This window comes from Neomonachus schauinslandi, chromosome 9 (assembly GCF_002201575.2).
Source record: "Neomonachus schauinslandi chromosome 9, ASM220157v2, whole genome shotgun sequence".
Classification (NCBI taxonomy): Eukaryota; Metazoa; Chordata; class Mammalia; order Carnivora; family Phocidae; genus Neomonachus; species Neomonachus schauinslandi.
The window spans coordinates 121,863,089-121,877,931 of record NC_058411.1 but is presented as its reverse complement, the minus strand read 5'-3'; the positions used below and the strand labels follow the sequence as shown (position 1 = coordinate 121,877,931).

The 14,843-nt window shown below is 48.2% G+C and overlaps 1 protein-coding gene across 1 annotated transcript in view; it reads right to left on the bottom strand.

The window, feature by feature from the left end:
* Positions 1–14,843, bottom strand: part of OTUD7A (OTU deubiquitinase 7A) — a 201,426-nt gene that overhangs the window by 42,644 nt on the left and 143,939 nt on the right. Inside the window, exons 5-7 of the mRNA XM_044918299.1 lie at positions 11,092–11,193; positions 7,073–7,200; positions 6,143–6,255 (exon numbers count right to left, since the gene is read on the bottom strand). Coding sequence (XP_044774234.1) covers positions 6,143–6,255; positions 7,073–7,200; positions 11,092–11,193 — 343 coding nt within the window. The remainder of the gene's footprint in view (positions 1–6,142; positions 6,256–7,072; positions 7,201–11,091; positions 11,194–14,843) is intronic.

The following is a 14,843-nucleotide window of genomic DNA, read 5'->3' as shown; positions in this document are numbered from 1 at the left end:
TTGGAAAATGCCTTTCTGTACATTCACAGAGCAAGACAACTGATGGTGGAGGTTTAGTCTTTTGTTAGCAAGGGCTGGGATTCAAATGGTATTCCCCTGAAACACAACTGGAATTGGACTAGAAAACAGAGTCATTATTCCATTACCCACAGAACTAAAGGTGAGAAGGCAGCAAGAATCCAATTCTCCATAACAATGGAGACAGACTTCTGAGCTAAGGGACAGGGAAAAAACAGGGGACCTGAGAGACAGAAGATCTGAATTTGAACTATGGCTCTGTCATTCAGTACCCTGGACAAGTCCTTTTCCATCCTGAATCCAAGTTTCCTCATATGGTAGATGAAGATTATAATCTTTATGTCACAGGTTACCGTGATGGCAGAATGAGACTGTGTATGTAAAAATGCACAGCACATGGAAGGCAATTAGTAGATGTTAAACTAATGAGTAAATCTTTTTCAGAGCTTGTAAAGATGAAGAAGTTGAATATACTTTGTCTTTGGGTTTCATATAATTGTTTCTTATTTCAATTAGCCAACCTGAACTGAATGCCAGGAAGCGGATGTCTTTCTATCTAACCTTTTCTCTGATGACATCATTCAACTCATGAATTTAGAGTTTTATACCTAGGGAAACTACCCACCAAGGGTGAGGTAGAATAAAGACAGATTCAGATATGACAGGACTCAAAAGTTCTAACTGCAGTGCACACTTTCTTAAGAAGATACTGAGACTTGTCACAATAGATGCTCTGGGAAACCCCAGGGCTGGGATTCAGACATATCTGGGTCTGTATTCTAGCCCCACCCATTACAAACTGGAGGCAAGTTAATTAATCTCTCTGAGCATTCGTTGCCTAATTTATAAAGTGGGGATAATGTGTGCAAGGCAGGTAGGTGCTCAGCAGACATTCATTTCTTCCTTTCTCTCCTCCTCAGCTGTGCCCAGCACAATCAATGAGCTATTTTTGTGCACCATTTCCACAGGACTAGGCTCTGGAGGTCAGGCCACAGAGTATAAAATGTAGTATCCTTGGTGTAAAAACTAACAGAAGGGATTTGCTCCACAATCAGAGAGACTCCTAAAAGCCCCAAAGCCCTCAAGACTCAAAGAAATTAATTGCTAAGGGTGGAATATCAGGCATGGAGATGAGTCAGTGGGAAATATGGGAGAAGGAACACATTTCAGGTGTCTGGAATGGGCCTTTACAACACAACCTATAGGCAGCAGGCATGCCAACTTACAGAAGAAGTGTGACAATGTCTTAATGTTTTACTGCTGTAAAAGTACCCCTTCCCAAACACCTTCAGATTTGTGATTTTACCACTCCATACCAGTAACTTCTGAGTATGTAGCAGACTGCTTTAGTGTCTACAGATCCTTCCACTCCTGTGTACTTGTCCCTTTGTAATGTGACTTTGCCCCTCCTCCCATCAAGGGTGGAGTCTACCTCTTTGCCTTGAGGTCGGCTTGACCATGTGATTTGTTTTGGCTAATGGGACATTAGTAAAGGGATGCAATCAGAGGCTTGAGAAGCCCCAGCAAAGCAGGGGCTGTCCTCTCTTCCAGCCCTGAGACTGTATTGTAAGGAGCCTGGGTCTCCTCAAAGATAAAATCCATGTGGACAGAGGCCCAGGGAGAGGTAGTTCTCAGCCTCAGAACTGTGATGTGAGACTATCTTGGACTATCTAGCCCCACTGAGACCAACTGCCAGATGACTGCAACTCCTCAAGTGGCACCAGGCAATTCCAGTGAGCTCCAGAATGTGAGCAAACCCGGTGGATGCTGCCTGGCAGGGAAGTGACCTCCAGAAGGTGAGCAAACCCAGTGGATGCTGCCTGGCAGGGATGTTACTACCAAATGCATTTTACGGATGAGCAAAACTGAGGCTCAGAGAGCTTGTGAGACATGCCCAACATCACATGCCCAGCTTGGGACTATAACACAGTGCATTTAAGTCTGGGTCTCTGGTCAGGGTGCATCAGGCAAGGCCCTCTTACTTGCTCTCCTTTCGTGGTTGCCTTGAAACTAGATGAAGTGCCCAGAGGCCTTCACTAACTAATTGCTGTCAGAGATTTTTTTTTAATCACTTTTGGAACAAGTAACTAGGTTCTTCTGATTGCACACCCTCTTTTCCCAGAGTGTGTAGGGCCTGGGGCTGCACGTGCAAGCGGAGGATGAGCAACCAGACTTAGGGTGGAGGTGTTTCCTTATTTCCTCCCTGTCTTCCTGCTGGGGAGCATCCCTCTCCCCTTGCTCCTCACGTGGGTTCGAGCACCCACAGGATGGCGAGGATGGTGATGGTCAGACAAGGCTATAAAAGCCCCAGCAGCAGCCCTTCCGGAGGGGTGCATTCCACGTGTGGTATCTCAGCGGGTCTCCGGAACAGCAGTAACAGTGGCAGCCCCAGCACAGAACATCTGATTTCTCTTATTTTGGCCATGGGGAAATGGCTACATTTTGATTTGCAAGCATCAGAGGGAAATCGTCCAGCACTTGTGCCCTGCTCAGAAGCACTTGCCTCTGCCTGGGCTCGGCTCTTCACTGTTGATGTCTGTGGGCGCCGTTGTCTATCTTTCTCATGTATCTGGAGTACAACAGGAGGCCCATAACCCACCTTGCCTTCCTGGGGCCTTCCAGGGTTCCCCGCTCTGTGATCATGTACTTGGGGGCACCAGCCCTAAGCAGCCTGTCCATGGTGGCTATCGGGCTGGTAGCCTGCCCTGCCTGGATGCCAACCTGGTCTACACCCATCTCCTTGGGCGAGCAGTGGACATGCATCTCTGCCTCCAGGGTTTCTTGCCGGGGTCCTGCCAGTGAGCCTGGGGGCCAGCCACTGTGAGTTGTACAGGAAGAAGAAAGAAAGAGGGCCAAGCTCATCCTTGAGTCTGCCCTTTCAACCTCTCCAGATACTTAACCTCATAGTGTTCTGGGGAAGTGATGGGTTTACAAAATGACACCAGGCCAGTGTCCATGTCAGGGAGCAGAATGGGGTCTGTCCCCACCTGTGCCAGTACCAGGGGCCAGAAGCTGGGCAGGGAGCAAGACAGAGGGAAGGGCCAGTGCTGCTGGAACTGCTACACTCGTCCCTCGTCCCTGGGAACCAGGTTTCCAAATGAGCCAGGCGTGGGAGGGAACACAAAGAAAGCCACGTTAGTCTTTGTAACCATCATACTTGCAAACTCATTCTCTCTTGACTAGCTCTCTCCTATCCCCAGGATGAAATCTGGAAAATCTGTGTGTCACTTCTCTTCTGTTCCGTGGGCTACCAGGCCCCAGCCATGCCTCTGTTTCGCATGTCCCTGCCTCCTCACTCTCTGGCTGCTGTCTGTGGCTCCCCGCGGGGTTGGTACAAAGTCCTTCTTGACTCTTCTTTTGGGTGCTCACTGGGCTTGGTGGAGGTCCAAATGCTGACCCCGTTTCTATGAAAGTGCTTTTGGGGGTCTTCAGGCCTTCCCACAGCTGTCTCTGCCCTCAGTTTCCTGGACAGAGGTGGTGGCACCCCAAGCTGGTGGCTTGTGACCACCTTTTTGGCCTGGTTTCTGGGGTTTACCCTTGTTGTCGGCAGAGTCCTCCTCCTGAAGACGGCCCATCTCAGGCCTCGTCCCAGGGTTCACTCCTGGTGCTCGGGAAGCATGCATTGCCCCTAGGACTCCATAACACCCCCATGGCTCTGAGGACCTGGGAGCTGGCCAGCCTCAGCCTTCGGAGCCTTGGGGCAGACATCAGGTACCAGTCTCTAAGGCCCTCAAGCTCCAGGGATGCCTCACATCTCTCAGCAAAACGTGAGGAGGGAAACCTCTTCCCTTTGCCCAGGGAAGGCAGAGGCAAAATGCAGAGGTACTGGTAACTCACGGAAAAAATGTCTCTCTTTTGGATTTCTGAACCCCAAGGGAAGGGGGGACCGCCATGGCAGGGGAGCCCTTCCTGGACGGAAGAAACATACTGGTATTCTCTGCTAGCTTGACTGTATGAGAGCGATCCAGAAAGAAGGGAAATGTACAAAGACCCTGTGACAGAGACTAAAAGCTGGTATCTCATGTATAGCACACACACGTTTACAAAACTAACATGTCAGAACCAAAATAGCCTTGTTTCTAGCAGCTCCTTGCCTCCTTTTGTGATTTACCTGCTGCTGTGGAATCTGGGTGACCAACCAGAGCCCAAACACGGCCCTGTGGGCTACAGACATCAGGATAGACACCTCTGAGCCGTGGCATGGGAGGGACCATGGGGGCAGGATTCGAGCTCTTGGAACCATGAAAAATTCAGGAGAAACTAGCCATGAGGACTTGGACACCATCCTGAAGAGCATTTCCTTGCTGTGGTCTGTGCAAATGGACAGCAAATGGGGGTACTCCTAAGGTCCTGGCAGGTGTCAGAGTCCCCACCTGCCTTGAGTGTTGTCCACCCCTTTCCAACACCTTCCCCGATGGAAGAGGATGCTGGTAGCTCATGTGATGCTTGTCTGCTCCTCAAACCTTCTGGTCCAAGTTGTAGTGGAGGGGACTAAAAAAACCCCAAGGGATCCTGAGAGGAGGCGGGACATTTGGAGGTGTGTGATCACTACAGTTGGGTTGGCAGGGCTCAGCAACACCAGAGCACTCTTCTTGGGAGCTGGGGAGAGTGAGTAGCTGCGCCAATGCCTTCTGTCTCTCCCCCGTTTCCCCAAAGCGTAAGGGAACAACAGAGAACAGAGCTGCTGCCCATCACCAAGGAGGCCTCTCTGCAGTGGTCCTGCCCCGACTGAGCTGGCAAACCTGGGTCCCGTCGGAGGGAGACGGGCATGAACACCAGACACCCCACTCCTTCCACCCCCACTCAGCTCCGGGCCCTCCTGGGTTCCAGGGAGCAGGAGTGGAAGCTGAGGCCTGATCAGCTGTGTGACCACGGGCCAAGTGCCTCCTGGATGGGAGGACTCAGCAGACACAGTATATGGTGATGGCCATGTATTATTATTATTTTACACCCCACCCCCTCACTCCCAAAGACACACTGGGCTAGAGTCAATCCACGTGCATCTATGGAGTGTCTGCCCTGTGGCAGGTGGCAGAGAGGCAACGATGAAAGGGATGCTAAGGAATTCTTCACACACATCTCAGGCATGACTCAGCATGGAAAAGCAGAGTGTGGAGTTTTCAGGACTGGACTGAGTCTTCAGAATATGTGTCCCCAAAGATAGACTTTGGTGCGGACACGTGACATTGTTAAACTAAAGTGACAAAACCACCCTGTGGGAATCGTGTTGATGGGTTTCCATACCAGAGGGCTCGTCTTTGAGGGTCCTCGATATAGTGCCCGGCCTGGGAAGCCCCCACACCTGGCTGCTGGTGGCTGAGGACCCCTGAGGCGGAGATATGGGGCCAGGACATACTGCCAACATGGGCTCTCTACTGGGGTCTGATCCCTTCTGGGATCTTCTCAGTGTCAATGCTCAGGCTTTCTTATGTTTGCCTGAGACTTTTTCTAGGGGTGACAACTTGTCTCTCGGCTTCCATTAAGTATGAATGAAAGCACACATATGCCTTTCAACTGCTGGGGCCACAGGTTGGGTGGCTGCCTTGTTGGGCCACACGCTTTATTCTCACACTGGGACATTTCAGTTGTGTTTGCAGGAACAAGCCACTCCCTGCACGTGGACAGGAAGGCGCACAGCACCTCTGGTGCTCACGCTGCGCTCACTTAGTGACCTTTTGCTCTCAGTGTGACTTCTTGAAGGCAGAAATTAAATGGATACTTGGAAAAAGTCCAAACCCGGCAGCTTGAGGCTTCTGAGCCTGGTGAGTGCAACAGCAGTGTGAAGGGCCTACCACATCACACGCCCCCTACAAAGGCTGACTGTCCAGCGAGTCCCCTTCCCACTGCAGCCTGCAGTGGGGAAGGGGCAACACTTGCAACCTCCGTGCCTCTACCTGCAAAATGTACATGCAAGCTGTTTAAAATTTCCCCCAAATATCTGGCAGGGGTCCAGCCCTGCCCCACAACTCTGCCCTGTGTCCTTGAGGAGAATCTAATGTCTGAAGGCGGGAACCTTTGTATCTCCCCCAGCCTGGGGTTACCACGTGCTCCCTCAAAGAACTTCCCATGCTGGGCGGCCAGGAGCTTAAGGTGAGCACCGGGGAGGGTGAGGGGCCGCACTTACCCCCCTCCTGTGCCACCGTTCTTGCTGAAGTGCGTGCGTGGCTCGCTGGACGCCAATTTCAGCAGCTCCGTCCACTCCCGCTCCCATTCCTCCTCGGTGTACAGCAGCCCTGACTGGCACAATGGAAGCCGGCTCAGGAGGTGGTGGCCGGGCCTCCTTGCCCGCCCCATGCAGGTGAGCCTGGCAGCCCCGCCGGACCCCCGACCCCCCGGCTCAGCGCAAGCCCGACCAGCACCCAGGCTGGGCATGCCTGCTAGTAGCCGCTGACTCTCCCCGTTTGCTCTCAACCACATTTCTTCAGAACCCCCAATCTCCAATTTCAATGCTGTGGGGAGGGGAACACCCAGCAGCAAGGGTCCTGCCAGCGGGGTGTGAATGACCAGACGTTAATCTGCATACACCAAACTCGGGGCTGAGCACTGAAAAGTTTAAAAGTTTACTGCTTTCAGTAAGAAAGCAGGCAGATCCTTGTAGGACAGCAAAGTGATAACGTCCCCCATTGTCGGGATGGTGGGATTCTCTTTGGATTGAGAACATACACAGGAACGGGGGCTGTAGGCTGTGCCAGAACCACCTTGCGGCTACACCCGGCCTTCAAGTCACCACCAGTAGTGACCACACATAGGGGACTGTATAATTCATCCTCAAGCCAGGACACCTTTTGACAGTGAAGGTGGTTGGTTTTCATAATTATGCAAGGACAGGCGGTGTGAGTAGACATAAGAGTCACTCTGTGCCAGGGGCTGAGCTTTTGTAATGGGCACCTCTTCAGTTGGTTTAAATGAGGGAGGCCTTCCTAGTCCCAGAAGCCGTTGCTGTCTGATCTCGCAAGACGGACTTGGCCTTGGGGCCCAGCTCTGGATTCCACTCGTGGCCCATGGCTGTGCTTGGTATGGGTCTCGGGCTCTGGACACACCAGCAGGTACCAACCTCCTTGTTCTGCTGCGTCTGCTGCCACCTCCATCTCCGCTTTAGGGCTTCTCTTTCAGCTCCTGTCCTCATCATTGTGTAGAGAGCTTTCCGTAACACAAGGTCCCGGTCGTGAAACCCCCACATTCCTGCAGCAGGAGGCCCATGAGGAGCAGAGGAGAGAGACAGGATGTGAGGACGGGGACAAGCCAGGAGGCCACTCAAACCACCACAACTTACGGGGCCCAGCCTCCTGCATCTGCACACACAAAGATAACGCGTCAGTCAGCTATTCATTTCTCATGATTAGCTAGCCATTCCCCTCTGTTCTCTTTCCCCATTTCCCATTGAAGCAAGCTGGTGAATGAAGGAGTATGCCCCTTTCTCAGAGAAAAAACAGTGGGTGAGATCACATGCTGCGTCTCTCTGGGACCCTTGGCCAGCTACTTTCAATCTCTCAGGTTTGCTTTGAGGGACCTAATGTTCGCTGTCCAACTCTTGTATTTGAGTGAGAGATAGTCTCTGTGGATAAGCTGGTGATGTGTCCTCACACGGGGCCTCAAGCCAGGATGGCAATCAGACCCTGGTTTCATCTAGGCTTCACCTAGACAACTGATGTCTCAGCCCTAAGGCATCTTGGCCTCCTGAGACACAGAGCATCAGTGGGAACCACTGCAAACATCTGGACCCAAGAGTAAGTACCCGTTTTGGGGGGAGGTCTTTCTCCCTTACCCCCTCCCCAGCCTGTGCTGGGTGTTGAGGGGTTATATAAGGAACATCAGCCATCTCTGAGTACATTCGTGGGACAGCTCAGATGTGGTCAAGAGACCCAATAAATGGAAGAAATAGTAATGAGAAGTGCAGGTCTGGCTATGGGGAAAGAATGGGGGAATCCATCCATCCATCCATTTAATTAAATGGCATTAATTCCACTTAATTAATTCCAAACTTATTTCATAATAGGGGTGAGACATCATTCTCGGTTTTGGGAATACCCACAGCAGCAATCAGGACAGACTAAGTTCCTAAAATCTCACAGAGTGCACACTGAGGGAAGAGGAAGCAGCCATCGAATTAGCACATGGCATACGCTGTCAGGGGTAGAGCACCATACAGAGAGATGAAGCAGGACAGGGTGCTGGGTGGCAGTGGTCATGGCATGAATGGAGACATCAGGGTCTGGACTTGAGAGAGTGAAGGAGGGAGCTGAGTTGCCAGCCCAGGCAGAGGGCAAGGCAGGGGTCAGCCCCAAGGGGCGCCCACGAGTCATACTTGAGAAATAGCAAGTGGGAAAGGTGGCTGGAGGGAGAATCTCGGGGACAAGGTGGAGAGTGAAAAGGTGCACTTTTGGGCGCCTGGGTGGCTCAGATGGTTAAGCGTCTGCCTTCGGCTCAGGTCACGATCCCAGGGTCCTGGGATCGAGCCCCGCATCGGGCTCCCTGCTCCGCGGGAGCCTGCTTCTCTCTCTCTCTCTCTCTCGGTCTCTCATGAATAAATAAATAAAATCTTAAAAAAAAAAAAAGAAAAGAAAAGGTGGACTTTTAAATGAGCTGGGAGCCTCTGGAGAGCTTTTAAAAGAGGAGTGACCTGCACTGACCTAATCTTTAAAGACTCAATCTGGCCACGCATCCTTTTGTGCAAAGATACGCAATAGCGGGGGCTGCTATGGGCTTTCCATCAAGTGAGGCTTTTGCCTTTTTTTACAACATAGATGAGGGAAGTGGCCATTCATGCTCCTTTTATAAACAGGCCAAGCTGATCTTACTCATCCCTCAGCCCTGCCTGCAGTGGCCTCTTGGGACTCTCCCAGGCACGGTAAGTCCAGCCTCAGTTCCCCTGGCTCCATGTTTGGGTCTCTCTTGCAGGAAGGGTCTCCTTGCCCCATAAATGTTTGCTTGCAAGCCTGGCTCTACGATTACTGTCATTTCTGTAGGTGTCCCACAAACCTAGGTCAAGAAGCATTGCTGGTCAGTGTGGCATGGCTCCTTTGAACAGTCAGGTCAAACAGCTAAACCCCATGAAAGGAAAACAAAGTCCCAGGAGGAAGGAACCACCTGGCGATGAGCTCCAGACTCCACTCTGGCCTCGCCGGAGCAAGGCTGGCCCACAGGATGCTTTCCCTTCTCAGGCAGACGGGAGCCCCACTACACTCCCTGGGAAAATGCCTGTCTTCAGACCAGACCGCGGTGGCACGTGGCCTGATTTGTGTCTTTGCTCACCTGTAATGGTGCACACTGCAGTTTCTGAAGGACAAAGGCATTTCCCTTTGTACGAGGTTGATGTGTGACACAGATGAGAGATTTCTTCTTTTATGTCCTTTCCAGGTTTTACACACCAACAAGGTGAGAATGTCCCACAATAGGGGACTAGTTTAAACATTATGATGAAATATGACACAACTACCAAAAACATGTTTTTGAAGAACAATAGCATGGGAAATTCATGATAGAATTTTAAGGGGAAAATGCTGGATTCCGCACGGCGAACATTGTGCGGTCATAATTTCACTGGAAGAAAAGGCAAAAGATAATATGCCAAAACATTAAAAGTGGCCATTGCTGGGTGGTGGGATTGTTGATTTTTATTTTCCTACCGTGATAAATGTGAAACACGTTTGCAATGCCAACAAACAGAAATGTGTTCGTTGTGAAATGGAAGGCAAGCAGGGACGTGGGAGCCTTTGTGTTCCCCACCACCCGTTGCCACGCCTGCAGAATGCTTCCGGAATGTTCCACTTGCTCTGGGGCTCCATTCTCCCCCGAGGCTCTCAGGCCCCCGACCAGACCCCATGAATTTCGCCTCTGTGGGTTTTAGTCTCACCTCTGTCCACCTCTTGCTGAACAGGCCTCACTACAGGGCCGAAGAGAGGTTTGGGGTCCGGCCCTTGCTCTGGGTCCCAGCATCAACCGTGTTTACCTGGGGAGGTGAGTTTGACCAACAAGGAATATTCTTGGTCAAATTCGCCAACTAAGAATATTCTTATCTTAGGGTCCCATCTGTGGAGAGAGACCCTTTATTCTAGGACTCAGGAGGATAGCTGGCTCTGAGGCCTGGGTCCCTGGCACAAATCCAGTCCTGTCTGTCAAAACTGATTCGGCTCTGTGTATAGAAGGATGGATCTAGAAGGAGTAACTGAGCTTCTAGAAAGTCTACCATGACCCCTCAGTTATTCAAATAGTGCCAGCAATGCTTGTGCACCTGCCGGTATGGGTTTTTGCAGCCTGGAAGCTCACATCTCTGCGGAAGTTGGCTGACTTCCCTGCTGTATATTTGGACTATGCTGATTTGCCTGTGGTTTACCCAACTATGTCTTTTTGTCAGTCCCCAGGTGATTCCCCTGTTTCAACAATAAAAATCAACAATCCCACCACCCAGCAATGGCCACTTTTAATGCTTGGGCGTATTATCTTTTGCCTATCCTTCCAGTGAAATTATGATCTCACTATGTTCACAGTGTGGAATTCAGCATTTTTCTTCCTAAAATTCTACTCAACCTATGTCTTTTTCTCAGTACCCAAGTGATTCCCCTATGATTTATCCAAGTGATTGACCCAAAAACTATGTCTTTTTGTCAGTCCAAGTGCATGGACTGCTATCAATGCGGTGGCCCCACACCATCCAACCTAATGTACTGCTCCCCAAACTTCCTGCTCAAGCCCAACCGAGCTCAGCCCTGCTTCCAAAGATCCTGTTAATTCCTGCCTTCCTTCCATGGAGTCTCCCTACCTGGGACGTCTTCTTTTAAAATCTTTCGAGTCCTTCAGATCTCACCTCCTCCAGGAAGTCCTCTACACTATAATCTCTAATTCCCATCCCTGCCGCTCATGATTAGGCCCCTTCTATTATATCAGGTCTTTTCTCATGTGTGCTCTGTGTCCCCACCAAGCCTGTCAGCTGCTTGACCAGAAGGGCTAGATTGTTGGCTACATCCCTTGGGGACTGTTCCATATGAGTGATGTGCATGGCTCTACTTAACATATGTCTGCCCTGAGCAGAACCGGCCTGGGGCACTGCCACCCTGTCTCTGCTGTGGAGCTTACCCAGAGAGGCTGCGTGTAAAAGGCAGTTCCCATCCCCTGTAGTGGCCAAAGGAAGAAGCCGTTTACAGCTCGTGCACACAGTGGACCACCAGTTCAGGCGACCTGAAATAGAAACTCACTTTAGAAGAGAATCCCAGAATAGATCGTTGTTAAGTGTTTCCTAAGTAAGCATAAACATCAGCAGATGATTTTTGAGAGGTTCTAGAGAACTTCAGTGGGAAGGTAAAGCATTATGGCTACTTTTAAATAAAATATAGATTTTTTTTTCCCCTCTAAAATAAGAGATGACAAATCCTCCCATTAATTAGCAAGAGGATTAAGAAACCCAAGGGTGAAGGCTTTTCTCCTTGAATCTGGGACCATTTTACACAAAAAATAAAGTTTATCTTTGTGCAATCTCCTTGAACACAGTTTCCCCTTCTGGAAGTTATTTTTTTGTTTTGCATCATCCTTTTTTGATGCATACATACCTCCGAAAGTATGGTTTATGTTTAATTTAACAGATCAAAATCATTATAGCTACTTAGATATATTCCTGTTAAATCTCATTAACACATCTTGAGACTTCTGCTTCCAGGAAGAGGGAGTAGACATACTTTCCCCTATTCTTGTACTAAGTACAACTAAAAATCCTGGACATCATGTATAAAATAACACAGGAAGACTGGAAAGTGGAGAGAAGAGGCAGACTGACTAGGAAACTTGGGATCTGAGAAACAGCATGGTAGTAGGCTCCCTGGAATTTCTTTTTTGCCCCCAAATCCTAGACCAGGTACTGCAGAAGTTGGGAACCTGGAGACACCAATGGGGGTAGACAAAGGAATCACGCTCTCTCTAGACAGGATATCAGGAAAGGGGCAGCTTAGGAAGATAGACAATAACTGCTCTACTTCAGTGAAATGCCACAGAAGAAACTGTAGCTCATTATCATCCCTGCTGGCAGAGGCCAAGTGGGGAGCCAAAACTTCCAACCTTACCGGGCAGTAATGAGTCACTCACCACCCGCTCCCCCAGTGCCAGATGGTGTCAGAGAAGGCTGAGCACACAGCCGGTACTTCAGCCCTGCTGGGTGGTAAGCTGGACTCCACCCCCTACCAACTGAGAACATATGGGGAGCCTGGCCTTTCCCACCCATCTGGTGGTAAGAAGGTCCCATGCTCCCTCCCAGCAGTACCCAGAAGCCCATTCCTCCACAGGTGTCCAACAGAGCAGAGTGGAGAACCTGTGCCTCCACCCTTATCTGGCAGTTATTACCAATCTAGAATTCCAGACCTCAGATGAACTGAAAGGGAGAATCCATCAGACCTGCAGTAGAGAATACTAAAAGGATTCAGTAAAGAATACTTCAGAGTGCACAAAAGTAATAAAGGGGCTTGAAAGGGCAAGTATGTTGGTAAATGGAAATGGAAATAAATATTGGCTGTTTAAAGCAGTATCAGAAATGCCTTTTTGAGGATTAAAGTATATGTAGAATTAAAACACATGACAGCAAAAATAACACAAAACACGGGAATGTGTAATAAATGACATAAATCCAAAGATCCTTACATTGACCAGGAAGTGGTAAAAGTGCCAACTTATGGTAAATTCTAATAGCTCGAAGGTACATTTTGGAAACCGTAGAGTAACCACTAAAGGAATAATAAAAGAATGTATAACTGACAAGCTAGTAGAGGGGAAACCAGAATAATAAACATTCTTAAATAATTCAAAAGAATAAGAGAGGAAAAAAGAGACACAATAACACAAAAAAAATAAACAGCAAGATAATGGATTTAAACCAAAATATACCAGTATTTATATTAAATGTAAGGGAACTAAATACTTTAATTAAAAGACACATTGCCAGCCTTGCTTAAAAAAACAAGTATATGCTGCTGACAGAAGACACCATAAATATAATGACACAGAAATTTAACAGTAACTAGGTAGAGAAAGACACACCATTCAGAAACTAAGCAAAAACAAAGTTGGTGAAGTCCTATCGATATCAGATGAAGGTGAACAGGATAAAGAGGGATACTTCATAATGATAACACAGTGAAGTCAAATGGAATATAACCATTCCATGTCACATGGAACATTTTCCAAAATTGACCACATAATGGGCCATAAAAAAGTGTCAACAAATTTCAAAGGATTTGAAATCATTTACACTATGTGCTCTGGCTATACTAAAAATAAGCTAGAAATCAATGAGATAACCAAGAAAAGTAGTCAGCTTGGGCTGCTATAACAAAATACCACAGACTGGGTAGCTTAAACAACAGACATTTATTTCTCACAGTTGTGGAGGCTAGAAGTCCCAGATTGAAGTGCTGGCTGATTTGGTTCCTGGTGAGAACTCTCTTCTAGGTTTGCAGGTGGCCGCCTTCTTGTTGTGTCCTCATATGGTGAACAGTGAGCTCTGTTCTCTTCCTCCTCTTATAAGGACACTAATCCCATCACAGGGCCCCATCCTCACAATTTTATCTAAACTTAATTACCTTTCAAAGGCCCTACCACCAAATACCATCACACTAAGGATCAGAGTGCCCCCATATGGATTTGGAGGGGGACACAAACATTCAATCCATAACAGTACCTTAAGATAGTTTGTTCACTGAATATGGCTGTCCCCAAAAGCAACCATCCCCTCTCACCTGCTTCCTAGGTAATGAGCAAGATGAACAGGACTAGGGGTTATATAGACCTGTTTTGAAAATTCAATTCCTTCCTGGCCATTTCTGACCATGTTGCTTCTTTCTTGTCTGTAATGGCATCCCCAGGCTGGCCTGTTTAGCACACTTTGTGGGTGGTGGTTTAACCAAAAGGGAAACTAGGGGATTAATTATGGTTCGGTTTTATAAAAACGCTTTTGTCCCTTTATGGCTGACCTTCATGGATGAGAGGTCAAATTGTGATTAGGAAGTGATTGAGAACAAAGGGTAAGTTACAGGCACTGTGGTGGTGGCATGTGACAATTTTGTGAGGGAAGACAGGAAGCAACAACCCAGCATGTGGGGAATGAACATCTTAGACCCCAGAACGTATCAGGGAGGTGGTACACTGATCACGTTTTATTTCTCAGGACCACCCAGTAGGCTTCCACAAGAAGAAAAATGCTCCCATGGGATCTCCCAAATGCCACACATGCCTCAAATGTAACAGTATCCTTCTCCTGTGATCCAGAAGTCCCAGGTTTTCTGCCAGCATCCATGAAACCACAAAAGGCAAGTTTATTAGCTTTCAAGCAGAGTAAAATTTTGGACATCTCACAGTTCTTGGCACAAAACAGAGTTTTTCCAGAAGCCTCATAAAATACAAAGTTTATCTGGATGATAATCTTGCCAGGTAGAGTATTCTTGGTTGTAGGTTTTTTACCTTTCAGTGCTTTGAATATATCATGCCACTGTATGGTCTTTGTGACATAGATTTTTAATTTGGGGAATGGAGTATAATAGCCACCTCTTGGGGCCTTTAACTCTTCATGGAATTTCAGTCAAACGAGAATGGTTATAATAGATATTTTCAAGAAGTTGTGAAAACATTTAATTGAATTTTTTTTTTTTAAGAAAGAGAATTATACTAATAGGATTGGAAAGTTGGAGGGGCATTGCATTATTTACATTCCAGCAAGCCATCTGTCATTATTAAGAATTAATCTTAACAAAGGGTGTTACTGCTTTCAGTAATCAATAATGAAATATGAAGGGCAAGAACTACAGTATTGCTAGAAGTTAAGGCCCTCAAAAGTACATTTAGTTCAGAGT